This window comes from Symphalangus syndactylus, chromosome 11 (genome assembly GCF_028878055.3).
Source record: "Symphalangus syndactylus isolate Jambi chromosome 11, NHGRI_mSymSyn1-v2.1_pri, whole genome shotgun sequence".
Classification (NCBI taxonomy): domain Eukaryota; kingdom Metazoa; phylum Chordata; class Mammalia; order Primates; family Hylobatidae; genus Symphalangus; species Symphalangus syndactylus.
The window spans coordinates 119,357,896-119,385,485 of NC_072433.2; the positions used below are offsets into that span (position 1 = coordinate 119,357,896).

The 27,590-nt window shown below is 48.6% G+C and overlaps 1 protein-coding gene and 1 long non-coding RNA gene across 3 annotated transcripts in view; one reads left to right on the plus strand and one right to left on the minus strand.

Annotated features, from left to right (window-relative positions):
* LOC129493360 (uncharacterized) overlaps window positions 1-1,012 on the minus strand; it is a 52,892-nt gene extending 51,880 nt beyond the window's left edge. The window contains exon 1 of the long non-coding RNA XR_010114324.1: window positions 941-1,012. This is a non-coding gene — a long non-coding RNA (uncharacterized lncRNA). The remainder of the gene's footprint in view (window positions 1-940) is intronic.
* On the plus strand, window positions 519-26,766 carry SLC22A5 (solute carrier family 22 member 5). Of its 2 annotated transcripts, XM_055299449.2 has the most exons (11): window positions 519-1,462; window positions 9,265-9,336; window positions 9,478-9,581; window positions 15,257-15,411; window positions 16,438-16,609; window positions 18,113-18,239; window positions 20,076-20,176; window positions 21,852-22,066; window positions 23,596-23,778; window positions 24,836-24,971; window positions 25,345-26,766. In XM_055299449.2, the coding sequence occupies exons 1-11, from the start codon at window positions 1,070-1,072 to the stop codon at window positions 25,430-25,432; spliced, it is 1,746 nt and encodes a 581-aa protein (XP_055155424.1). In that variant the 5' UTR covers window positions 519-1,069; the 3' UTR covers window positions 25,433-26,766. The 2 variants fall into 2 exon arrangements, with proteins under 2 accessions (XP_055155424.1, XP_055155425.1); XM_055299450.2 differs by lacking the exon at window positions 9,265-9,336 and having other exon boundaries at window positions 520-1,462.
* Window positions 26,767-27,590: the final 824 nt, after the last annotated feature.

Below are 27,590 nucleotides of genomic sequence, written 5' to 3' on the forward strand. Positions count from 1 at the left end.
GGACAACCAGTTACATTTTTATTTTATGTATTCCTGCTTGGGACATAATATTTAAAAATTATTCATTCTATATCTGAAATTCAAATTTAACTAGGCGTCCTATATTTTTATTTGCTAAATCTGGCAATTTTATTAATATGGCTACTAGAAAAGTTAACATAACCAATGTAGCTCCTTACCCTATTGAACATTGCTGCTTTAGAATCACCTTGCTGCTTTTTTTTTTTTTTTTTTTCCAGTTAGCTTCTGAGTAAACTCTGCACGGAAATAACTAATCTGTGGGGAATATTTAATTCTAGGCTAGGAAAGGTAATCGTGAAGTTAAGTTTTTACATCTGCATGAACAAAATGGCTTGTTACAGACGAAAATGTGGAAAGGGCATCTGGACTAGAATGAAAAGTCATAGTTCCCAACCTCTCGCCTAGGGGAGTTAACAGTCCCAGGTTCAAAATAATCCCTGTCCCTCTTATAAGGATAGGCGGTGTCAAGAGCAACTAACTATCTGTGAGGCCCTGGGCCAGTGACTTTCTCCTTACTCCCGCCCCCAAGTAGGCCTTGCAAAAAGCTGGGAGGGGTGCGTTTTCAACACTGGAGCTTCGCGGCCGCTCTCCCACTCGCTCCCGGCCCCGCGCTGAAGGAACGAGTTCGGACTCTGACCCCAAGGCCGCGAGTCCCGCTGCCTTCCTAAGCCGAGCCCGGGCTACCTCGGTAGTCCCCAGCAGGCCCCCAGGACAGGCCCCGCCCGGGCCTCAGGTGCACTCCCGGCCCGCCCCGCGCCCTCGCGTCCCGTCCCAGCTCCGCCTTCGCCTTCGCCGGCGCCGCTCTGCCTGCCGGCGGGGCGCGCCTTGCGGCCCAGGCCCGGAACCCTCCCTGGCCGCGCGCCCTATGTAAGGCCGGCCGCGGCGGGACCAAGGCGGCGGTGTCAGCTCGCGAGCTTACCCTCCGCGGACGGTCTTCGGTCGCCTGCTGCCTGGTTTGCCCGGTTGGCGGCGGGTGCCCCGCGCGCACGCGCAGAGCCCGCCGCGTTCCCCGACCCCAGGCCGCGCTCAGTGGGCCTCTGAGGGCGGCATGCGGGACTACGACGAGGTGACCGCCTTCCTGGGCGAGTGGGGGCCCTTCCAGCGCCTCATCTTCTTCCTGCTCAGCGCCAGCATCATCCCCAATGGCTTCACCGGCCTGTCCTCCGTGTTCCTGATAGCGACCCCGGAGCACCGCTGCCGGGTGCCGGACGCCGCGAACCTGAGCAGCGCCTGGCGCAACCACAGTGTCCCACTGCGGCTGCGGGACGGCCGCGAGGTGCCCCACAGCTGCCGCCGCTACCGGCTCGCCACCATCGCCAACTTCTCAGCGCTCGGGCTGGAGCCGGGGCGCGACGTGGACCTGGGGCAGCTGGAGCAGGAGAGCTGCCTGGATGGCTGGGAGTTCAGTCAGGACATCTACCTGTCCACCATTGTGACCGAGGTGGGTGCCGGCCCCTGCTGGGGTTGAGACCGGGGCGCGAGGACCTGTCGCGGTCCTTGAACCCCAGCTCCTCTCTCCCAGATGCGCGCTGGACGCTGCCACTCCCCGTCCCCCAACAGTCAACACCCTAGCGATGGAGACCCTCCAGGCAGGTGGCTTGGGAACGCTTCGTGAGGTGACGTCCAGCCACAGTGTGCTCCTTCCTGAACAGGTGGTCAGTCTGGCCTCCCATCCTGATGGCCACTTTGAAGAGGGTACCAGGAAGGTCCTGGCGGTCCCTGGGCGATGCTCTATGGCCCTGTGTGTCCAGGACTTAGTCTAGTTGGGGTTGGGGGTGCTGAGTAGCAGAGCCAGGGTTTGGGCCAGGGGCTATCCCGTTTTTCCTCTAGTCTATTGGTTTCTTTTTAGAAGAGAAGAAATACTTCTCTTTCCTGAACTTTTAAAAGTTAAATAAAGCATGTGTATACAACTGCCTCTTCCCTTTTTCCCCTAGTTACTCCTTCCCCTACCGTCCACAACCCAAAATGACAATCTGGTCATGCCCTGTAAGTAATTGTTTGCCTTTTCCCATCGTCAGTTGTCAGTCTTTTTTTTTTTTTTTTTGAGACAGAGTCTCCCTTTGTCGCCAGGCTGGAGTGCAGTCGTGTGTTCTTGGCTCACTGCAACTTTCGCAGTCTTGCGTTCTTGGCTCACTGCAACCTTCGCCTTCCAAGCTCAAGTGATTCTCCTGCCTCAGCCTCCGAGTAGCTGTGAGCCACGAAGCCCAGCTAATTTTTGTTTTTAGTAGAGATGGGGTTTCACCATGTTGGCCAGGATGGTCTCGATCTCTTGACCTCGTGATCGGCCTGCTTCTGCCTCCCAAAGTGCTGGGATTATAACCTTGAGCCACCGCGCCAGGCGGTCAGTTGTCAGTCTTTAAGATCCATTCATCTGAAGATCTGTTGAGGGTGACTTGTTGACCTGGAATGTTTTCTAAGGTATTATGAGGCAAGGCTGTTGGCTAGATTTAGTTAAAGCATACAACCTTAGGTCATGGGGTGTGGGGGAGCCTTTCTCATTTCTCTTCCCCTTGGATTTTCCCTCTGGGTGGTTTTGTCTGTCCCCTCCGAACCTGTTGGAGCAGTTGTTGGAGCTGGATGTAGGAACATGATGTTAATGATGTATGTGTTTTGTGTCTTTTTCAGACACTGGCACTCTAGCTCCCTGAAGTTTCAGCAGCATTGAGTAAGTAGCCAGTGAATAGCCCTCATTGATAGACAGGCTCACTAAATGTGCAGATGACGAATTCGCAGGTTAGAGAAGGCTTCCCAGAGGAGGAGGCCTCTCAGTGAGCCTAGGGTGTTCAGCTCAGCATAATAGTGAGCTGAAGGCCCCAATGCAACAGCAAGAAACCACCCAGCAGGAGGGCAGAGTTCACAGAGAGGGGAGACTTCATAGAGAGGGTGAGCGCCACAGGCCCTGGCACAGCTTCAAGCCCTGCTGGATGTTGGTGCTGAGCCTCCCCTCCTGGAGCCTCGGAGGGGCTTACAGGGGTTCTGGAGATCCCAACTGTGTTGCTTCTTGGCGTCATCACTCTTCAAGGGAGTCTGAGAGTTACCCTGGGAGATTCAAGTGTGTGTGCATGTGTGTGTTTTTTCTACGTTTGGAAATTTGATGTCCCCAGCATCTGGACCTGCTTTCTCCACATATATGTAGTGGGAGTGTGACCGGAGCCCCACTGGGATTTCTTAGCTAGTGACATAGCTTCAGTGTCCAGAGGCATCATGACTTGACAAAAGAGGCACTCCCTGGAGGTAGCCAAATGTGCTTTCTGGCCCATGAATCCACAGGGAATTGGAACCTTCAGTTGCCACAAATCCTGGGTCCTAGCCTCACAGGTGGGTCTGTTACCTTCCTGGAAGCCAGTGAGTACTATGAAAGCAGAGGCTGTCCCTGAGGTTGCAGGCAGAGGCCACAGAGGGGAACATGACACAGGAATCCCTACAAATTCTGCTTGGGGCTGCCTAAAGAAGAGGGAAGTAGTGAAGCGAGAAGAGGCTCATGGCATCTCTTGGGGTTTTACATTGACCCCTGAAGGTTCCCCAGCTTACTCTGGTCACTTGTTCCTGCTTTGCTGCCTTCATCCCACATTGGGCCGAGTGGTGGTGGCATTGATGAGCTCCCAAAGGCCAGCTGTGCCACAGGGTCTGCCCTTATCTTGCTGCCAATGTCAGCCTTTTGTTTTTTAATATTTAGACTATTTATTTAGCTGTCTTAGCAGTTTCAAAGGAGTTATGTGCCCTTTCACCTACTTATATGTTGTCAGTCTTTGCAGGGAGGCCAGATTAATGCTTAGATCTTTGTTTTGGGCTACTGGAATGCTTGACTTGAAGTTCAGAGCTGCTCGTTCCCAGGTGAACAGCTACTGCTGGAAGTTGCTGCATCAACATTCTAATGGCTTTTTCTATGGCCTGTTGTCTTTCAACCCAAACCTGGCCTGCTGACCACTGCATCTAGTCCCGTGCCTGCTAAATCTCTCTAAGCCTGCCCTCTGCCCCAAATCATACATAAAGGTGTTTGTAAGTACACTGGTGTTGAATTACTAGTCATATTTTTTCCACTGAGGACTGGAACCTCAGGTGTCCTGTTTGGATTTGTTTTAATTTGTTCAAGTTAAACTACATACATGTAGTACCAAACTTTGTGGTAGATTTAGATCTTTGCATCTTCCTTAATTTCTGACACAATTCTGGATGCAGAGGGAGGTTCTCAGGAAAATTTTTATTGAATGAGTTAATGAATAATTTAAGAAATCATCTCTAAAGTTTGAGAACTAAAGAAAAATAGTTCAGTTCTTAGAAGGGAAACTTGAGGGTGGCTGAAAAGGATTGACTGGAATTTTTTAAAGGAAATGTGACTCCCCCTGCCCACTGACTGGGGCTTTGACGCCACATGGATGTGGAATGAGGTGTTGGGATTGGCAGAGGGAATCTGCTAGCATTTAATAAATAAATAAATATTGGCAGGGCATTGTGGCACACGCCTGTAATCCCAGCACTTTGGGAAGCCAAGGCAGCAGGTCACTTGAGGTCAGGAGTTCAAGACCAGTCTGGCCAACATGGTGAAACTCCATCTTTACTAAAAATACAAAAATTAGCTGGGTGTAGTGGCACGCGCCTGTATTCCCAGCTACTTGGGAGACTGAAGCAGGAGAATCACTTGAACCCAGGAGGCGGACTTTGCAGTGAACCTAGATCGAGCCACTGCACTCTAGCCTGGGCGACAAAGCGAGACTCCATCTCAAAAGAATAATAATAATATTAATAAATAAAAATGATTTATGAGGTGAAAGAGTTCTATGCCCCCATGTTTCAGGAATAGTTTGGTGGTCCACATGGTTGTCGGCTGGCCTCTCCTCTGGCCCCTCAGTCATCCCTGGGGTACTGGGGAATTAGCCAACCCATCATGCAGTGCTTCTTGGCCATGGACTGCCCCATCTGCTGGAAACCTGGGTGGTTTCTGAGGTTGCCTGGGCTGGCTGCTCTTTGGTTTCACCATAGCTCTGTCCAGCCTATGGACAGACAGGTTCCTTGAGAAACTTCCGGCTGGGTGTGGTGGCTCACGCCTGTAAACCCAGCACTTTGGGAGGCTGAGGCAGGCGGATCACAAGGTCAGGAGTTCGAGACCAGCCTGGCCAACATGGTGAAACCTCGTCTCTACTAAAAATACAAAAATTAGCCCTGCGTGTTGGCCTGTGCCTGTAATCCCAGCTACTCGGGAAGGAGGCTGAGGCAGGAGAATTGCTTGAACCTGGGAAGTGGAGGTTGCAGTAGCCAAGATCGCACCATTGCATGCCAGCCTGGGTGACAAGAGCAAGACTCCATCTCAAAAAAAAAAGAAAGAAAGAAAAAGAAAAGAAACTTCCAAGCTGCTCTGCATCGCCTTACTCTGCGCCTGTCTGCTTCTGAGAAGCCCTCGGCCCAGTCCTGGGTGGGACTCCCACTCCCTCCCCGTTGTCCTGGACTAGCTTTTCTATCAGCCTTATCTTGTGTAGAGACAGATAGTCTTAGAAGATGGGAGAGCCCTCACTGTTATCCCCAAAGCTGCCTGGAGGAAAAGCCAGAGCAACCTGGGAGCTGGGGCCGGGGCTGACTCTGGGCAGCAGAGACCCGAGAGGCCTGGAGCTTGAACCCCACTGCTACGCCTTTGCTGATTTGTCTCACTCAGAGGACACACAGACCCTCATCCAGGCTTTTGCAGCTATACGGCAAGGCAGAGAAGCCACTTGCAGGGTCCCGTGGCCCACTATGCATGCACATAGTAAACACATCTGGCCATGAGTGGTCAGATTGAGCCACTCTCTAGCTAGCTGAGACCTGTCATCCTGGATCAAAGTTCTGACAGTTGACACAAAGCAGGGGGTCAGGGAGCCAAAAAAAGAGAAAGTGCCAGGTGTGTGGTGGCTCTTACCTATAATCCCAGGGCTTTGGGAGGCCGAGGTGGGCAGATAACCTGAGGTCAGAGTTCAAGACCAGCCTGGTCAACATGGCAAAACCCCGTCTCTACTAAAACTACAAAAATTAGCCAGGCTGGTGGTGCATCCCTGTAGTCCCAGCCACTCAGGAGGCTGAGGCATGAGAATCACTTGAACCGGGAGGTGGAGGTTGCAGTGAGCCGAGATTGTGCCACTGCACTCCAGCCTGGGCGACAGAGCAAGACTCTGTTTCAGAAGAAAAATAAAGAGTATTCTGGAGATTGAAGTTCAGGAGTTCAGGGTTCATCTCGACTTTGGGAGCCAAGCAAGAAAGCATACCAAGATGTTGAAGGTTGATACCTTTTTATTTATCCATTCATTCACTCACCTATGTACCAAAGAGCTCTTGAGCCTCTCCTCTATATAGGGGGCACTGCCAGGAGTTGTAGAGGATGTGATAGCAAAGATAGCAAATACCTTTTCTCTTTTCTCTGACAACGCTGGGGCAAGGATTCATCATTAATTGAAGCAGGAGGCAGGACAAAACGTGTGTAGGAATATAGGAATACATGGCAATCAGTAACATGTGGTACCTAGCAGCATGTCTGACTGTTGATACGGTCAGGCTAGGTACATCCCCTCAGGGAAGAACTTCTGCCTTAGGGGCACACACCCTATCTTTTTTCCCTTCCTGCCAATTCACAGGTAAGAACATTTAGTCCCAGGGAACTATGTCGTCTCTCTACTTCTCATAATTGAAAAAGCAGTGCCAATTATGTATGAGGTATAGGAGACACAATTCTCCCTCATTTTAAAAACGTTTAACAGCTTTATTAAGGTGTAAATGACATAAAAACTGCATATAGCTAAAGCATGCAATTTGGCACACATGTATCTCTACACCCATGAAACCATCACCACTAGAAAGGTGCATTTCTCCCCAGGAAGAGGGGCAAGTCTAGGCCCTTTGCTAGAGTTGCTCCCAGATTGTTTTCAGGTTGGGCCTGCTTTCACAGCTCAGCCAGCTGAAGGGTGACAGCATTAGACTCATGACCCAAATCTTAAACCCACACATTCCATTTTAACATTGATACCTGTGATCATCAGCCAGTACAGCCCGTCCCATGTGCCAGGCGGAGGCATCAATAAGCTGGTCTATAGCAGCTTTAATCACAGCTGGGGAGCCAGGAGCTAAGGAATGCTAGACTCCTTTGTAAACAGTTTAAGCAGGGGGTACTTAGCCTAGACTCTATGTGCTTCTCATCCACCTCTTCTCAGGGGGATTCTGGCCAAGTCCTGGAGCCTACTGCAGTCCATCTGGTGGTTGACAGATATCTGGACGGATTGGCAGGCTGGGACCCAATCTGTTTGCCCTTGTGTTCAGTTTTGAGACCTAGCACCTTTCCTGATCCTGCTCACAGACGCCCTGTGGCCAGCAGGAAAGAAGTGTTAATGCACATTTGCTTTTGGAGGGCCCAAAGCCAGGCCCAGAGAGTTGTCAAGGGTGGTCAGTGGTGGGTGGATGGCAGTTAACCAAGGAGTTACACACCTGCCTAGACTAAGGACAGGCTGGACCAAGTAGAGAGGGTGGGGCTAAGGGAGCCTGAGAGATGCTCTGGGGCCTGTCTCAAAATGAGCACTACAGTCACCCTGTCCCCTGCAGAGATTGTCTGACCTGGTTTTAGGTCACACCCAACCTTGCCAGCCAAGGAGTCCGTAGAAGCCTGATATTGGGAGACCTGTCCTGGGGTCTACAACCCCAGAACTCACTGCAGAAGCCCACGTGGATTGCTAGTCTAGCTCAGCCATATGGGTCCCCAACCCTTACCTCATGATAGTCTTGTGAGAAACCGCTGCTGACCCTTTGTTCATGTTTTCATCTTTTCCACTATAAAAGACACGCTAGCTGGGAAATAGAGCCCATCATACTCAAGAATGACAGGAGCCAGGTCCTGGCCCCTGAAGCTTGGCCTCACACACAGAGGCTGGCACCCTGTCATCAATTCCCTCAGGTTTGTCTCCCCCTCCACTCCCAGTCCTAGATTTAGCAGCCATGTGTGGGTGGGGGCCACTGCAGGGATACTCACCCACCTACCAGAGAGATGGCCTGTGGGTGCTGGCCCTTCTGAGGCTGTAGAGGTTCGAGGCTGTGGCAGCCTGGGCACTCAGGCTGTGGTCCTCCCATGTTCTTGACTCCTGCTAGTCTGGGCTGCCTCCTGATTACGGGTTGGATGCTCCAGTTCTTCCCTGGATTGGGGATTGCCACCCTACTCCCAGCCCATCCTGGTCCATGCTTATTCCAAAGCAGAGGGCCAGCAGCATGCCTGCTGCGGGAGTTCTCCGTGTCCGGCCTGAGGGTTGCTTGCCAACCCCTCTGAGAGGTGCCCAGAGGCTGTGCGCCCACACTGCCCAGCAACACGGGGAAGCAGGCTTGTTTTTCCCTGTCACTGGCCTGGAAGAGATGCTTTGTTCTAGGGAGCCGCAAGTCCCCTTGCCTGCGTTGTTGTTGAGGAGCCAACAGGCTCCGTGGAGGGCAGGCCAGCAGCCTGGCGCCAGGGAGGCAAGGGTCTGAGTTCCTAGGAGGGTGGCTGCTCATGTGAGAAGTCTGCAAAGGTTACTACTGAGCACTATCTCTCTGAAAAACATTTTTCTTTTTTCTGTGAACCACCAAGTTTCCCGTTTGGGCTTTCTTCCTGCTTTTGGCTCCTGGTTAGGCAGGCGCAGCCTGATCCGAGCGTCTGGCTGCTTCTCCGTGTCTTCAGACCTCTTCTTCTGTTCATGGCAACTATAAATGGAACCACACATTGGAAGCTGGAAACTCAAGCGGTGCAGCCTGTTCCTTACCCCAATCCCTGTTTTACAAATGGGGAAATCAAAGCACGGCATGGGGTGATGCTTATCTGAGGTCGGAAGAGTTAATAGTAGAGTGGGAGCTAAAACCCAGTTTCTTACCTCCAAGCTCAGAGCTTTCAGCTGTAATTGAGCCTAGTATAGTTGGTGTGCAGCATCAGGGATTCCAGCTCTAAAGGTCACAAGAAGGACCCGGGGGTCATTGGCCCAGGGTGGGAACCTGAGCAGAACAGGTCCAGATTGTGCACTCTGTGCCCTGGCCTTAGTTTCTTGCTGGATGCTTTGGCCCGTAGAGCCCCAGAGCCCTGCTTCCAGAACTGCTCCAGTAACGTTCATGCCAATGGCCTGAACCCCCCTGAGCGAGGGTGCCCTGCCTCTTCCACAGCCCTGGGCTCTGCTCAGATTTTTAGGAGCAAGCGTAAGACGCCTTGCTTTCTCCAGGGTCAGCATGTGTACAGAACACTTACTCTCTGCCTGTCTCTCCTCCTAAAAATGGAAGCAAGACAGTGGGGCCCATAATGCTATGAAAAACAGGATGGGAAGGAAGCCTGCTGTCTGCCTTCCTGCCCAGGTGAGCCATCACCTGACTAAGTGAGTTCACACTCAGAACGTGCGGGGATGGCAGGATGTTCTGACTTCATTTTCCAGGATGTCTTTGCTTTAAAACCTTTTAAAAAGAAGTGAATGATACACCCCTTTGCTCATCTTGCAGTGGAACCTGGTGTGTGAGGACGACTGGAAGGCCCCACTCACAATCTCCTTGTTCTTCGTGGGTGTGCTGTTGGGCTCCTTCATTTCAGGGCAGCTGTCAGACAGGTAAGGTGTGTCTCCTGCAGCAGCAGGGGGCCTCAGCACTGAGCAAGAAGCATGTGCCTGGCCCTTGATTTCAGTTGGTAGTATTCTTTCAGCCCAGGGCCCTGTATTTTAAAGAAGAGGAAGCTATGTCTATGGTATAGACTCCATGCCTAGTAAAAAGAGCCAACAAATCTGACTCCCTAATTCTTGCTAAGTAAAGAAGCCTGAGTTATCTAAGCCGAGTGTATCTGTGATCCGGTTGACTAGGTAATAAGCTATGATTCACTTCTGCAGTACCCTGGCTTGCCTCGCCTGGGTCCTGTGACTATATCATGCCCCTGAGCATGGGAGAGGTTGACTTCATGCACACACACACATGTGCTGGATTGTAGATCTGTAGTGGTGCCACGGTGTCTGCCTCTGTAGTCCCAAGAAGACCAGCATTCTCTCTGAAAAGTGAGAGGAGCTCTCACCAGCCACTAGTGGTATGACAAGCAGAACTCGTGTCCACAAGGCTGATGCCCCTTAGCTAAGTGGCCTGTGGTTTTGGCATTTACTTTATGATAGGAGGGGGAATACTGTTTTGATCCATTTCTCATAAGCAGGTTATTTGTGTAATTCTAAAGCTTTTAACTCAAGGAAACATTAACGGCTTAGAGAATCCCAAACCCCTTGAAATTATATGCACCATGTTAGAGACTACATGTGAGCATTTTTTTGGAGAGACGTCCCTACTTTCATGAAGTTCTTAGAGGGGTCCATTATGTTGTGTCTTGTTTCCCTGGAGCTTCGGGGTCTGTCAGAGAAGACTGTGAAGAGAGTAGCAGCCTTCAGCAAGTCCTTGGCCACATGGCACATGTGAGAACACCCCACAGATCGGTGGATTACCCAGTGGAAAGGAGTCCCAGCATCTTCCCTGGTTTTTAATTCCTGGCCTCAAGCAATCCTCCCTCCATAACCTCCCAAAGTGCTGGGATTACAGGCGTGAGACACCATGCCCGGCCAGATATTTGTTGTTGTTGTTGTTGTTGTGGTTTTGAAACAGAGTTTCACTCTTGTTGCCCAGGCTGGAGTGCAATGGCATGATCTCAGCTCACTGCAACCTCTGCCTCCCAGGTTCAAGAGATTCTCCTGTCTCAGCCTCCTGAGTTGCTGGGATTACAGGCATGCACCACCATGCCCAGCTAATTTTGTATTTTTAATAGAGACGAGGTTTCTCCATGTGGTCAGGCTGGTCTCGAACTCCCGACCTCAGGTGATCCACCCACCTCGGCCTCCCAAAGTGCTGGGATTACAGGTGTGAGCCACTGCACCTGCCCAGCCAGATTTTTTTTAAAAAAAACAGGTTAACCTGTTTATTATTCCTAGTTTACAGATGGACAGATGGAGAAAGTGAAACAGAGGGATTAAATAACTTGCCCAAGGTTTCATAGCTGGCAAGTGGCAGAGTTAGGATTTGGACCCAGGTAGTCTTGCTCCTCTATTGTGTATGGACTACTGTTCTAGGTCCCTGCTGTCCTAGAACTTGCTTTCTAGCAAGGTGGAATGTATTAAACAACCAAGTGAGGAAGTCGTTGTTGTCCTTGGCCATGGTAAGAGATACAGAGAAGTGCAGGGTGCCACAGGAGTGTCTAACAGAAGAGGTCAGGGGCGGCATCCCTGAGAAGGTGAAGCATGAGCTGAGAGTGGGAAGATGAGTTGAAAGTAGCCAGCTGAGGAGTAGAGAGGAGAAAGAACATCCAGGCAGGGAGAACAGCAAGTGCTAAAGCCGGGGCTCATGAAGAGGCATGGGAGCAGGACAAAGTCCGTGCGGTAGAGGTGCGGAGAGTGGTGTTAAGATGAAGGGGAGAGGCAGGCAGAGCCCTGGGCAGACGAGCAACCAGGGCTTAGTTGATCACAGTTAGGACTTTGGGCTTCAGCCACAGAGCAGTGGTGGGCTACTGAGATTTTTTAAAGCAATAGTGTGACAATCAGATTTGTCCTTTTTTTTTTTTTTTTAAAAGATGCTTTGACAACCTTGTAGAGAAAGAATTGAAGGGAAACAAAAGGTGTTGTAGAGAGACCAATTAAAAGGTTGTCACAGTAGTTCATGCCAGAGATGATGGTGGCATGGCCTAGCATGATGGTGGTAGAAATGGAGGGAAGTGGTAAGAGGTAAAATCAACAGGACTTGCCGATGGGCTGGATGTCGGAATTGAGGGGAGAAAGCTTTCTGGCCTGGGTAACTGGGTGAATGAAGGTACACTTCTCTAAGACAGAGAATGCTGGAAAAGAACCACGTTCATGGATGTTGAGTTCAATTTGTGTGTACTAAATTTGGGGTGACTGAGACCCCTAAGTGGAGAAGTAGAGTGTGAAGTTGGCTGTATGGATATGGTACTGCATGAGAGGTTTTGGCTGGAGAAACACATGTAGGAATTGTCAGCGTATAGAACCATGAGCAGAGCCCCAGATGGGGATGAGGTTGCCTGGGGAGAGGGGATTGGGGAGGGTAGGGGGGAACTGGGGGAGGATTGTTCTATGCTTAGAGGCCTCCCGAGTGGACATGGGAGATTCCTTCTCACAGAGCTAAGTGACAGCTGAGGCTCAGAGGAATGCCCTTGATGTGAAAAAGGAGTTCAGAGTAGAAATGCAGTGTATTTTTCTGGGTCAGCTGTGTCATAGGTCAGCTTAAGAACCTTCTTACCATGTGACACAATGATTACCTGAGGAAAGCATTAAAGTTCCAAAAGGTCTATTCCCAGGGAAACTGGAAACAAAATTTGTGAGTATGTTTAGGACCACTTTAGTCTACAGAAGGGCTAATATAGTGTTTTTCAAACCTTTCTAAACATTTTGGCCGCAGAATTTTCATTAAAGTAGGATCATTTAAGTTTAGTAAATGAAATACACCCTAAGTGGCTAAAAGTATCGCTGTTCTGCCTGCAGCCCCTGCCTTCAACTCCCAATGCCCTGCCTCAACCCTGTCTGTGCCCCCTTGGAAGGCCCAGGGCCCTGTGGGATGGACAGCTTCTGAGTGCATTACTTCTGAGTAAACCAGTTCTAAAACCTAAGCTAAATAGATCACCTGAAAGCAATCAATTCATGCCCTAACTTGTCTAGCACATCAACATAACTTTTTATATAGTATAAAGGTTTCACCTTCTTTCTGGCATATGAATACGTCTGAAATTCAAGAGCAATTAAAGTACTCCTGGGTTGTCAAAGCCCTTTATGTGACACTATTGAGTTATCTTTATGCGTCTGACTTGTAAGAGATGCACAACTCTGGGAAGAAGTAGACTGCTGTGTCCTGTTTCCAGGTATGTGTGTGTTTGCCATTTTGTTGACAGACTTTCAAAGCAAACATTTCTGGCCCCAACCCTGAACTGCCAAGGACTGGTGCTATGTAAAAGGTTCTCTGGATCTGTCTCTTCCCTACCATCCCAGGGAGCTCTTAGGAAGGGAAAGGGCACAGAGATTATACCAGCCTGCCTTGTGGTTAGGAACCACCCCTTGGTTGGCATATAGAACACTCTTGTTAAAAAAACAATGCAGGGGAAAGTGGAGTCTACTACCAGGTGAGAGTTTCTCAACCTTGACCCTATTAACATTTTGAGCCAAATAATTTTGTTCTAGGGCATTTTCCTGGGCATTTTAGAATATTTAACAACATATCTCGCCTCTACTCATTAGATGCCAGTGTACCCCAAGTGATGGGAAAAAAAACAAACAGAAAAAAAACCTCTTATATTGAGGAAAAACACCAAACTCTTCCACATAGTTGCAAGGCCTTGTGCAATTTGCCTCCTAGCCACCACTGTACTCTTGAATTGCACGCCTGCTGCCAACCACACTGGTTCCTCATGTTCACCATGCCCCCTCCAGCCATGGGGGTGTGTGGTCTTCTCAGAGTCTGAAGCATTCCCCACCCACCCCAACCCACCCCCTGTGGCCTTCTTTAACCATTCTGGCTAATTCAGGATCCCTAGTTCCTTATGACTTTCCTTTATAACCTCTACCGGAAATTGGGGGAAAAAAGTGTTATTATAGGATTATATTATAGGATTAATGTTGGTCTTCCCTACTATACTGTGACTATCATTGAGAGCTTGGTCCCTACACCTTAAATCCCCCATTGTCAACTACTTTTTGCCATCTCAGTGTCCCCTGATCAAGGAGACCCTCCCTGAATGTCCGGTTCCCCAACCCTTACCCCTAGTCCAGGGTAGCTTCCTTCCTTGTGCCTCTCATGAACCTGCATGCCGATCCTTCAGTGCACTTGACTCAGTGTGTAATTGTATATGCAGTAGGGTGTTGTTAGATTAAAATGTGGTTAATATGTGTTTCACCAGTTATACTATGATACTCCTTAAGGGCAGAAACAGTATCTTTTTTAATTTATTGATATCCAAGTGCCCTCTATGATAGATGCTCAATAAACATTGAATGAAAGTGGGTGTCAGCCAGTACTGGCCAGACTCAAACTGAACCCACTGCTTCCCACTAGCTTGACTTTTTCCTCCTGTTTGTGGCACTCTCTTTAAAACAAACCAAAATAAACCCAACTTTAAAAACTTAAAAATGAGCACAGATACAGAAAACCACACAGAACAAATGTGTAGCTTAATGAATTTTTTCAGAGAAATAACCTTATGACCACCACCAAGTCAAGCAGTAGAACTTTGCTGTCCACTAAGAAGCCCTGTCCATGTGCCCCATCCCAATTACAGCATTCTCTCTCTCTCTCCCCATTAAGTAACCGCTAGCCTGACTCCTGTAATAATCACTTCCTTGTGAGTTTTTTTAGTTTTATTATCGAAATATGCATCCTTGACACAAGTTTAGTGTTGCCCACTTAACATATTTGATGTCTTTTAGTCTACTTAACCTATGGATTATCCTTCTATCCCCTTCTATGCCTTACTGATTATCTATGAAGAATCTGAGCTGTTCCACCTACACAATTTCCCAGTCTGGATTTGTTGACTGCACACTCATGATGCAGTTCAGCACATTCCTCTATGCTCTGCATTTCCTCAAAATTGGCAGTTGGATCCAGAGACTTGAGATTCAGGTTCTGATTCAGGTTCAGTCCTTTTGGTAAGACCATAGGAAGCATGCAACGCCTGACTGTCTCTTTATGGTGTTAACAGTCATTAATATATAATGCATATATCTATTAATCCATTGGGGGCTATAAATGGCATTATTCTAATTTTATTACCTTTTCATTTAAAAGTTAGAATACTTTTATACATGATACTACCTCTTATCTATTATTGGTTGCTGTTCACATAGTTTACAAAGGAAAATCAGGACAAATGCTTCTTTCTCTTTATTTGCCAGTTTTCATTTATAATGAATTGTTTCTCTGTTATTCTCCAAATTTGGCAGGTTCTTTTTTAAAAAAAAATATCATTATGAATGTATGGATTAAATAATTGATGTGTTTCAGTCTCTTGCAATTATTATCATAATTGTAGCATTGCTTTTTAGGCAACCCTGGTACCCAGGCTGTACATTTGTCATGGGGAGTGGGGAGGGGGAGAAACAGCATGGGCACTGTGAGACCGAGACTGTCCCTGGCAGCCGGTATCCTGGCAACACTGTTCACACCCGCTCACTGGATGGATCTTGGGAAAGCCCTACTTGGTGGAGCCCATTCCTGCTGCCCTTTTCCAGCTGGTTATCTGTCACTCTCCTTTTCTTCCCAGGTTCGGCCGGAAGAATGTGTTGTTCGTGACCATGGGCATGCAGACAGGCTTCAGCTTCCTGCAGATCTTCTCGAAGAATTTTGAGATGTTTGTCATGCTGTTTGTCCTTGTAGGCATGGGCCAGATCTCCAACTATGTGGCAGCATTTGTCCTGGGTATGGCCATCAGGTTGGAGTTGAGTACTTGATCCTGTATTTCACCATCATCCCATCACCTACCTTTCTGGAGACAGCTGTGATGTCCCTCAAGGGGGACGGGGTTTCTAACAAAACCAGCCAGAGCGTCCTGGTGAGCTCTACTTACAGGCAGGGAAACTGAGCCAGACATGAGACCAGCCTGGGGTCCCCAGCAGCACAATGGCCTGACTTCTGATTTCCAGTTCTTTTCTGGCCTCTGGGCTGTGGCTCCTTGGTTTTAGTACGTGATGGTCAGTTTACTAGGACTCGCCACAGATCCTGCATTTACAAAAAGGACCTGCCACTGCACAGGGCTGAGCCAGCCCCAGAAAGAGGGCGGCATGGTTGGAGGAGGAGGGGCCGTGACTGGCAAGCTTGCTAAGGTAGAGAACCCCTTGTCTGCAGAGCACTGTGGCTGGTGATATCTACGGACAAGAATAAATTGATAGGAAGGGGCTTTCGTCACCTTCAGGGTTTTAATTCAGAGTGCACACTGCAGGGCTTTGTCTCAAATGTGCCAGCCTGTTGTCACTGAGAAGCCGCCAGGCCGGCCTGTGTTTGGAGGAACCTGACTCTAGCTGATAAGGCCTTTGAGTTCCTTGGGTTGTATTGTTGAAAGGGTTGTTTTTTCTTTTCATATTTAATATTCTTTCCTTGAGGCTTAAGTCAGCATGTGCTGACTTAGTAATGACTTCACTTTTAATAAATTCTTCCTCATGTGAGGATTAAAGGGGGCCTACCATGGCATCTTTAGCATGTGGCTTCAGAACATGGTGAAATTTTCAAGAGAGAACTGCTGCTTGGGGGCCTGAGAGGCCACAGGGATGCACCCCCAGGAGATGGTCAGACGGGAGGGGTTCAGAACGCCATCCACTCCCTAGCACCAGGAACTTAGAGAGAGTTCTGGCTGTTTTCTTGTCTGTGTATTCACAAAGATACCATAAAAAATTAATAAGGAAGGAACCCAAATTAAACTTCTAACTCGACCTCCCTTGTTTTGAACAGGGACAGAAATTCTTGGCAAGTCAGTTCGTATAATATTCTCTACGTTAGGAGTGTGCATATTTTATGCGTTTGGCTACATGGTGCTGCCACTGTTTGCTTACTTCATCCGAGACTGGCGGATGCTGCTGGTGGCGCTGACGATGCCGGGGGTGCTGTGCGTGGCACTCTGGTGGTGAGTGTGACCCTGTGCCCCGTGCGCCCACTGGCAGGATGATTTCTGTCTGGCCTTCACTAGAGGGCAGCAACAACCCATGAATCCCTATTTTGTCTCCCAGAGACAGGAAACAGATTATTTATAAATTATTTCAGAATGTTTTCTCCACACTCAAAAGAGCCAAAACAAAACAGAATCCCATGACAGCAACAGACTTGCTCTCAGCCCTGTGCTGGGTTGCCCCAAGTGCGGGGAGAAGTAGCAGTAGCTGTGAGAAGATGGGGTCCAGCATGCCTTGTAGGAAGTTCCCAAGCCTCAGGGCAGGATAGTGTAGGCCCTAGTTCTGGCTGTGTGCTGCTGAAGCCTCATGCCACAGGCACTGCCACCAAAAGCAAGAGTCCTCAGGGTAGTCACGTGGAGGAAGCTAGGCTCCTTCTGCACCACCAAGGTAGAGGAGTTGAACAGGCAGAGAAGAGGCCATTCCAGACCAAGAGGGGAACACGGCAGAGGAGCTAAGGTGGGAATCACCCCTTGCAGGTGGAGAAGGTGAGATCACCAGCCCAAGTGGAGCAGAGAGCATTTCAGGGCATAGTGGGAGAGTAAGCTGCACATCATGGGGCCCAGTCATGACTGAGGGTGGGGGGCAGCTACCTGCTCCCAGCAAGGTGGAAAATAATATCCATAGAGCACTCAAGTGCCTTGATAAACATGCTAATTTTTTTCCTTCTTTTCCTTTTTTCCTTTTTTTTTTTTCCAGACAAAGTCTCTGTTGCCCAGGCTGTAGTGCAGTGGCGTGATTCCCACTTACTGCAACCTCCGCCTCCCCAGTTCAAGCGATTCTCAGCCTACCAAGTAGCTGGGACTACAGGTGCCTGCCACCACACCTGGCTAAATTTTTTGTATTTTTTTGTAGAGACGGGTTTCACTATGTTGGCCAGGCTGATCTCGAACTCCTAGCCTCAAATGATCCCCCTGCCTCGGCCTCCTAAAGTGCTGGGATTATAGGAGTGAACCACTGCACCTGGCCAAACATGCTATTTTAGGTAGAGTATCTGACTAATCTGTTGGATAAATCAGGGGTAGGGTGAGGAGAGAAGAGAAGCTAAGAGGCCAGTGCAGAAGCTTCTGTTGGTGTCAGGGACAGGGAGGATAGTGTAGCAGGGCCTGGGCTGACCTATGCATGCACAGAAGCCAGGCTTCTGGAGCCCATCTTGCACCTATCTCCTCAGCCCAGCAGATGGCACCACTGCTCTTCAGAAATGGAGGTGGCCAGCCAGCATGGGGATGCCGTCAGCGGGTGCAGGGCTCTCTCATTTTTGTGCGGTGTGATGTACACAAAAGCTCATCCACCCCAGGTTATTGCTGCGTGTGGATCAGCTCTTTGCTTCTGGCTTGTGAACACCAAACATTCCACAAGCTCTGGTTCTGCAACCTCATTCCCACCTATGGCTGTGCTCTGCCCGGTCTGTGGGTCCGCTGTTGGCAGGGAGGCCTCACTGAGATCGGACCTTGTACTGCCAGGTTCATCCCTGAGTCCCCCCGATGGCTCATCTCTCAGGGACGATTTGAAGAGGCAGAGGTGATCATCCGCAAGGCTGCCAAAGCCAATGGGATTGTTGTGCCTTCCACTATCTTTGACCCGAGTGAGGTAAGCACCACGTGGGTGTGGGTGAGAGGGACAGACTGACCGTGATTTGCGGGCAGCAGCACCCACCCCTGAAGTCCTCCCTGCTCACAGCAGCCCAGCCCTCTCTCTGCCCAAGCCCCAACTGCCCACTCCTCCCACCCCCTACCCCCCCACCCCCCCACTCCCCCACTCCCCCACTCCCCCACCCCCCCACTCCCCCACTCCTCCACTCCCCCACTCCCCACCCCCACACGGGCCCTGTTAACACTTAGAAGTTGAGAAATAGCTTACAGCTGCCTCACTCTTTTCACCACGAGTTTCAGATTTTCATCTTTTACTTCCTTTCTAGGCAATCATGTATTTTAACCATTACTTCTAACAATAAACACTCTTTTTGAGTAATAGGCCTTTCATAAAGTCAGCATTTGGGGAAATCATTGTTTCTTATACCTAAGGTGGCTTGTCATCTTACAAAGCTAACCCCGAACATAAAATATAAAGCACAAATAGATTTGTAGAAGTATTTCATCTTTTGAGTATTAGCAATTATTCATTAAAAAGAAAAAAAAAGTGTTTAGTCTCTTTCTGCCCTCCAATGGTTAATTATTGCATATCATCTTGGAGTCAGGTCCTTTTTGATGTCCACCTCTTCCCCCTACCCCACCCCTCCCGTCAACCCTGTTCTCACACACCATGACTCATTTCTTGGCTCTACCTAGTTCCTGGTTCTTGCTTTTCCTTCCCATTCCCTCTCCTACCATCTCTGTAGCAGGCAGTTTTCCTCGGTCTCGTGACTATGAGAGGTTAGAAGCTGTGAATGCCGCCTGCTGTGGTTCTGGAATGTGTCTGTGGTCTGACTGGAAGATGAGGAGTTGGCTGTGGGAACAGCCACAAGCAGCCATGCTGAAGTGTGAGAGGCAGGCATGGTTGGGCTTGGGAAAGAGGGAACAGTTATTGTAGACAGCAGAGGCCAATGGCCACTGCCCACCCTGCAGACTTCCCAGTGAGTGGTGGCCCAGCAGCCACTGTCAGCATGTACCAGAAAGGGGTCCTGTGTGCAAAGGTCAGGGAGGAGTGTGGTAGAGGGCTTTTAAGTTAGGTGGTTTTGGGGGCTTTTAAGTGAGGAGTCAATCTGGGTGAATGCAGAAGCCCCACTGGCATCTTTGAGGAAATGAGGCTATTTCAGGGGATCCTTTCAGTCCAAAGTTGACCTTTTGTTGAACTTCTAACTCTGGAAAAACAAGATCCAAACCTGGGTTTGCTTAAGAAAGCAACATTAGTGTGTTTAGACGTGTGGTTTATTAATGGCCTTGGCTGTGCTGAATTTCGTAGGAAGTCACTCTGGGTGAAGCTCAGGTCAATTTTCCTGTTTTTCTATTTGAATTCTTTTTCCCTGGAAACACACCAGTAACTACATGGTATAAGGACTCAAAACATTAACTTTTAAAAAATATCAGACCAATAAACCACACAGCCAGGTTCTCTCTCTGACCCAGAGGGCAGGGAGCCAGCCTTGGGGAGGAATACTTAGAGGCCTCCTTGGAATGTGGCCACTGACAGGAAGATGTGGGGGTGCAGTGAGGAAGCTGTCAGCCTGGGCCTCTGTCTTCCTGTACCCTTGAGGGACTGGTCACTTACTTTTCCTCATTTTCATTCACTCTGATTTGTTACTGACAAGGCCTAGGGAAGTTTTCACAGCCTAAAACACAGTCAGTATACTTACTGTTCCTAGAAACATAACACTCCCCAACTCTGAGGTGCAGACAGCTAAGACGCCAGGGATTCAAGTATGTTATTGTGTGCTCTGAGTCTCTGACCACCTCTTCTTCCCATACACTTATCATGTTGTTCCTGCAGTTACAAGACCTAAGTTCCAAGAAGCAGCAGTCCCACAACATTCTGGATCTGCTTCGAACCTGGAATATCCGGATGGTCACCATCATGTCCATAATGCTGTGGTATGTAAAAGAGACCTGCCTGAGGCTTCCAGACAAAGCTTCTTGAAGTGGCCATTGGGCCTCTTGTTTACAGACATGCCTCGGACCAAAATTCAAAGCCTGTGTCATCAGAGAGTGAAAAGGATATGTCTTGTGTTAGATGGAAAAAATGGGCATGTCACAATTCTTAATGGGATGGAACCTCAGAAAAGGAGAATGAAAACAATTGTGGAGGCCGTTTTGGGAAATATGGACTCTTGTGGGGAATCTCTCCAGATCTTAAGATGAATCCTTGCCCAATTTGGGTCATTTAGTTCCTGTCTCCTACCCAGTCACCGACAGTGGCTGAGGAGGCCAGGTAGGGCTTTTAAGAAGGATCTGAGTGAAGACACCATGTCCTGTAGGCTGCAGAGGCTGCCAGTTACTTTCTGGAAATGTGGAAGTGGAATGTGCTCCTCCTGGGATGTCCATAAATGGTCCTGGAGTCAGGGCTATAGCCTAGATGTCCTCACCAGGTTCCCAGTAATGAGGCATTTCACAAAGTGTGTCAGAAAGGGATTTGTGAATTACCAGGGAGAGGAAACATGTCCAAGTGTACCTCGCTAGCTTTTGCTCAGCGGCTGAAACCTGGGATTCTAGGCGACTTCTGGAGCCTGGTGGGTGAGCGGTGAGAAGATGGGCGAGGAGGGCGGACTTCATCTCAGAGTCCTTATTACTAGTCTCATCCAGCTTTGAGGCAGTCAGCCACTGTGTCTACAGAGGGGGTGCTATGAGTCACTGCTTCCAAGGAATGGCCCAGGATCCCTCCAGGCAGTTCACCATTCCCTGAGTTGGCCTCAAGACAGGAGCAGCATGTAGCCTGCAACACAGACATGCCAGCCTGTGATAAGTCACCCACTTTTGTGTTCACCCAGGCTCTCCTCCCTGCTCTGGATTTCCTGGGGACTCATGCACATACTCTTTTTATTGTACCAGCTGTGTGTTCCACCTGCAGATGAGTCAAAACAGTCTAATCCATAAAGGTCTGGTTTGTCAAAGAGTGTGGGTCATCAACAGAGAGAATGCCTACTGGGGATGCCCAAGTCAGGGGCACTGCAGGGCATCCTGATGAAAGGCAGTGTGACCCCTCCATTGGGAGCCACTTCTCTGCTCCATAAGTACCGCGGGGCTAGTGTCAGCTGTCTCCGACCAGCCTCTTCCTGACTGGTCACCACAGGTAGTGTGTGAGGGTCTCTCTACAAGTGTTTGACCTAATGTTGTTCCTTTTGTTATCTTATCCCCCCAATCCTATCACACCTCACTTGATGTCTGCCTCCCGACTCATTCTCTAGCTCCTTCTGCAGTTGCTGGATTTGAGGAGGTTCAGCTTAGGATTTTTAAAGCTGAAAGGCAGATTGGAATTTTTCTTTTCAATGAAGTAAATCTATCTGAATTATACCAGCTTTTTTGCTGGGACACTGTCTATATGGAAGGCTCTGAGAGTGCACTGGCGCAGGGTTTACACTGTACCACTTGGGCTGGGGAAAATTATCTTTTGATCTAGGAAGTAAGACGCAGGGTTACAGTTACTGCTGCCTTACTAGTCTCTGCTTAAAGATGGTTTGGAATTTACTGAAATAATTGCATTGTAAAAGTTGTACAGGTTGGGAAAGATGTGGATACTGCTTTTCCATCTTTCTTCTGCACTCTGTTTCAGGATGACCATATCAGTGGGCTATTTTGGGCTTTCGCTTGATACTCCTAACTTGCATGGGGACATCTATGTGAACTGCTTCCTTTCAGCGATGGTTGAAGTCCCAGCATATGTGTTGGCCTGGCTGCTGCTGCAATATTTGCCCCGGCGCTATTCCATGGCCACTGCCCTCTTCCTGGGTGGCAGTGTCCTTCTCTTCGTGCAGCTGGTACCCCCAGGTAGGGACCATGTGCATCTATGGTTTGGGGTCTTCACTGAGTCTCTTACTCTCTACCAGGCTGTCTCAGTTAATAAAGAGAATAAAATCAAGCCCATCACAGCTCCCTTGCATCTATACATTCTTGGCCTAAAAATCAATAGAAAGTGTCTTCTGAGACTAGAACACTTATGGCCTGGGCTTTGAGGGAGTGGGAAAAAGCAGCCATTGGGGCTGTTGGTTAATTTTACTCTGTACCCAAGTTAATGTGCTCATACTGTTTTCCACTCCAGAAGAAGAGGGAAGAAATAGCTATCCCATTCCTTTTTTTCCTGGCCCTATCTTCTTTATTTATTCAACAAATAGCTATGGCATGCCTACTATGGGCTGGGCACTGTGCTCGGTGATAACGATACACAAGAAAACAAGCCAGGCAGAACCCCAGGCCCTCATGGAACGTACATCCTAGTTGAGAAGACAGACAACAAACAAGTAAATGAAATGCTTAATATAGTTCAGACCGTGTTACCTTCTAGGAATACAAATGAAGGACAATGCCGAGTTAGTTTACATAGTCACAGATAGTGTCCCTGAACAGGGGGCAGTTCAGCAGAAATGTACATAAAGTGACAGAAAGCCCTGAAAAAGTCTAGGAGAACACTTTAGGATGAAGAAATGGCAAAGGCAGTGACCCTGAGCAGGGGATGAGCCTGGCACGTTTGAGGAGGAGGGAGAAGGGGAGGGGCCAGACCACTGAGAGGGCCTCACGGACCCTTAGCAGGATTTTATTTCTGAAACTATCTTGGTATCCCACAGATGGGTGGGAGGTAGCCATTTCCAATAATTTATAGAACCACTCATGGGCCCTCATCTCTCCCTCTCCATCACTGTGCCCAGAATCTTCAGTGTACCTGTAGATTCGGGAGCCTCTGATGGTCACTTTTGGGCCCATCAGGCTGGGAACACTCCACAGGAACAGCTCCCCATGGGATGTGGCAGGAGGAGCCCAGAACCGACATAGAGGCTCACAGCTGAGCTCAGAGTGACCTTCAGGTCACACATAGCTCTCCCATCAGCACAGCACAGAGAGATTAGAAGATCAACTCCAGATTCTGATGGCCTATGATTTTTTTGAGGTCTGAGTGGGAGGAAAGCATGAAATGAGTTAGAACTGAATTCTCCATTCATCTAAACATCATGAGTTAATTCCATATTGCCTGCAGTGTGAGGTTCTGGGGTGACAGCTAATCCCTGACAGACATGTCTTTAGTGACTTATGGACTGGGAAGCAGGTTGATTGGACTATTGAGGAGCTTACTCTGGTAGTCTCCAGGCTGAGGAAAGTGCATGTCCTTATAGCTGCAGGTCCCCACCCTCCTTTCAGCAGTCAATTTGGAGGGAAGTCTTGGCTATATCCCCTTCCCCCACAATAGGAAGTGATAGAAACTGACTCCCAAAAAAATCTGGGAAGAAAGTATGTTTGTTTTGCTCTCAATAGCTGCATGCCATGGGTTGGTACCTGCTCCTACCCTCTTTCCTTTGCTTCTCCAGACTTGTATTATTTGGCTACAGTCCTGGTGATGGTGGGCAAGTTTGGAGTCACGGCTGCCTTTTCCATGGTCTACGTGTACACAGCCGAGCTGTATCCCACAGTGGTGAGAAACATGGGTGTGGGAGTCAGCTCCACAGCATCCCGCCTGGGCAGCATCCTGTCTCCCTACTTTGTTTACCTTGGTAAGTCCCATGAGCCAAGGGCACACTAGAGCAACGGGATGGAAGTACTACCTGGCTTGAATGTGAGCTGCAGGTTGCATGTTAACAGGAAAACAAGTTCATACAGCACACAGGCTCCATCCAGTACTGGATCTTTGGCCGGGGAGGGTTCTTGTCCCAGTGTACTGGCCCTCACTTTCAAATGGAAAACAACCTATAGATTACCTAGAAATTGATGAGAATATTAGAGGGTTTGTTTCTGTTTTAGCCATCCCAGGCCTTCCATCAGAGACAACAATTCCTTTATCCTAAGAACCTACAGTGTGGTTTAGGGAGCCAGTGTGCTTAGTTGGAGAAATTTCTTGGAATCAGAGTTTAAAAGGAACATGAGGGGAAAGATGTCCATGCAAGAGGTCTGATGAACTGAAAATCATCATAACCTGGAGCACTATAGAGTGATTTTATGTTGTGTGAAGATCCACCCCATGCCATTTTATGTAGCAGGTCTCCAGTTTTCTCTTCTCAGAATTATGTCTTCATAGCACCTGCGGTTTCACTGCAAATCCCTAGCCAGTACCTCTTTAGGGAGGGTGGCACCCACCTGAGAGTACTCAGAGTGCTTTGTGAACATGCTATGTAGATCTCAAAGCAAGCAAACCACCCTGCCTAATCTGAAGGCAGATCACATGGGCTGGGACACATCTGCAGAGGTGGAAGTTATTTCCATCCCTGGACAAGTACCTCGGGTTCCTTGGAAACCCAACCTTGGGAAATAAGAATAATTGGCATGGCCCAGAAATAGGAATAATCAGCATGGCCTAGCTCTTCTCCTGCAACCGCCCCTTTGTACTCCTCCCCTGCATGATGGAACACCGCTGGGCTCTGGGCATGCCTGTGCCAGCTCTGGGTTCTGAAACCTGTCTAGGTGCCAGATTCTAATCTGACTGCTCAGACTGTGGGAGATGTGAGACCAAGAAGGAGAGTGATCCCCTTCCAGAGTCCTGCGAGCATAAAGGGGTAGAGAGAGACCAAGTCTAACTGCAGCCCTGGGCCTGAGGCTCTGTCTGCTTTGCCATAGGTGCCTATGACCGCTTCCTGCCCTACATTCTCATGGGAAGTCTGACCATCCTGACAGCCATCCTCACCTTGTTTCTCCCAGAGAGCTTCGGTACCCCACTCCCGGACACCATTGACCAGATGCTAAGAGTCAAAGGGTAAGAAGACCTCCTCCGTCAGTGTTGATGCACTGGGTCTGGGTCTGGCCAGGTCTCAGGAAGCCCTCACAATAGAGCTACTCGCAAACTCCCTCTCACAGACACCATGGACTAGTTTAGCCATTAAAGGGCTGTAAATGGCAAAGTGCTTACTTATAGCCCATCCTCTCTGGTCTCTTCCTGTGTGGTCATGTCACTATACACATCTCCATGGCAGCAGCCGCACTGGATAGCGCAGAGGCTAGAAGAAACCTTTCAGAATCTGCTGCAGGATTCTCTTCCCAGGGAAGATATCCTCAGTTCTTGTTTGTCTGGAGACTGGGAGGCATCTTTTTAAAATGTGTTACTGACATATTTTTGCTTGTTTTTATAGAATGAAACACAGAAAATCTCCAAGTCACACAAGGATGTTAAAAGATGGTCAAGAAAGGCCCACAATCCTTAAAAGCACAGCCTTCTAACATCGCTTCCAGTAAGGGAGAAACTGAAGAGGAAAGACCGTCTTGCCAGAAATGGCCAGCTTGTGCAGACTCCGAGTCCTTCAGTGACAAAGGCCTTTGCTGTTTATCCTCTTGACCTGTGTCTGACTTGCTCCTGGATGGGCACCCACACTCAGAGGCTACATATGGCCCTAGAGCACCACCTTCCTCTAGGGACACTGTAGCTACCTACAGACAACTTCATCTAAGTCCTAACTATTACAATGATGGACTCAGCACCTCCAAAGAAGTTAATTTTTCGCTAGAACCAGTGAGATCTGGAGGAATGTGAGAAGCATATGCTAAATTTACATGTTAATTTTAGACTACTTGAAAAGGCCCCTAATAGGGCTAGAGGTCTAAGTCCCCCACCCCTTTCCACACTCCCCTCTAGTGGTGAACTTTAGAGGAAAAGGAAGTAATTGTACAAGGAGTTTGATTCTTACCTTTTCTCAGTTACAGAGGACATTAACTGGATCATTGCTTCCCCAGGGCAGGAGTGCGCAGAGCTAGGGAAAGCGACAGGTAATGAAGATGGAGCAGAATGAGCAGATGCAGATCACCAGCAAGTGCATTGATGTGTGAGCTCTTAAGACCACTCAGCATGGCGACTGAGTAGACTTGTTTACATCTGATCAAAGCACTGGGCTTGTCCAGGCTCATAATAAATGCGCCATTGAATCTACTATTCTTGTTTGCCACTGCTGTGGAAACCTTGCTACTATAGCGTCTTATGTATGGTTTAAAGGAAGTTTATCAGGTGAGAGAGATGAGCAACCTTGTCTTTTCTCTCAAAGCTGTAACGTGGGTTTTGTTTTATTGTTTATTTGTTGTTGTATCCTTTTCTCCTTAAGTTATTTGCCCTTCAGAATGCACTTGGGAAAGGCTGGTTCCTTAGCCTCCTGGTTTGTGTCTTTTTTTTTTTTTTAAACACAGAATCACTCTGGCAATTGTCTGCAGCTGCCACTGGTGCAAGGCCTTACCAGCCCTAGCCTCGAGCACTTCTCTAAGTGCCAAAAACAGTGTCATTGTGTGTGTTCCTTTTTTGATACTTAGTCATGGGAGGATATTACAAAAAAGAAATTTAAATTGTGTTTATAGTCTTTCAGAGTAGCTCACTTTAGTCCTGTAACTTTATTGGGAGATATTTTGTGTTCAGTGTAATTGTCTTCTCTTTGCTGATTATGTTACCATGGTACTCCTAAAGCATATGCTTCACCTGGTTAAAAAAGAACAAACATGTTTTTTTTGAAAGCTACTGAAGTGCCTTGGGAAATGAGAAAGTTTTAATAAGTAAAATGATTTTTTAAATAACAGCAACTGCCTAGTATCTTTATTTCTAGAATTTAGTGAGCCTGTGCCACACTGTCACCTGCCTTCTCTCTGTATCAGCTTGGGCTAATTCTAGCAATGGTTGGGATTAATCTCTAAGACTAAGATTTGATTCTTGTGCACTAGAATTCTTCACTTTATTAATTGACTATGGGCTGAGCCAGCCTTCTTGCACAAATGTTGTATCTTGGGTTCCCTTGAAAGCAGAGCCTGAGACAAGTGCTTCTGTGCAGTTAAGCAGTTTATGCTTTGGGGACAAGATTCCAGGGAGCAGGAATAAAGGACAAGAGGAGGAGAACAGGGAAGGAGAGAGGCTGAATACAAGGATGCATTTTCAGGTTGACTAGCACCAAAGGCAGGGATGCTCCATCCAGCAAGGACTTGAGAAGAAGCTTATGAAATGCATCTCAGCACCATCTGTACCATGAGTAAAAGGGGGAAGCATTTCTCTGTTGGCATCCATTTGTAAAGGCAGCCCACAGGTGTCAGCTCTGTACGTTTCCAGGCTGCACGTGCATGAATCCCAAATAAGTTCTGTCCCGTGGGTAGAAAGCAAGAGAGAATACATTGCAGGGCTGAAGTAGGAGTTGCCAGAGCCCTTGAGAACTGGTCACTGCAACAGTGGCTGGAGTAAGTGGTGGGCTGAGAGGATTGGGGGTTGAGTGTGGTACACAAGAGGTGTCTTAATCTATATACAATTTGCACAGGGCACTTTGGGCTAGAAGGTGTGGATGGACCTGGGTAAAAAGCTCCAGTGTTGGATAGAAATTCAAGGGCATGTTGCATAACAAAACAAGCAGCATCAAAC

What these genes read in the sequence shown, in the direction of transcription:
- SLC22A5 (XM_055299449.2), top strand. Translation starts at nt 1,070, where the DNA reads ATGCGGGACTACGACGAGGTGACCGCCTTCCTGGGCGAGTGGGGGCCC. An exon ending in CTGTGCGTGGCACTCTGGTG is followed by an intron (nt 16,610 to 18,112) that starts GTGAGTGTGACC and finishes TTGTACTGCCAG; the next exon opens with GTTCATCCCTGAGTCCCCCC. An exon ending in CTATCTTTGACCCGAGTGAG is followed by an intron (nt 18,240 to 20,075) that starts GTAAGCACCACG and finishes TTGTTCCTGCAG; the next exon opens with TTACAAGACCTAAGTTCCAA.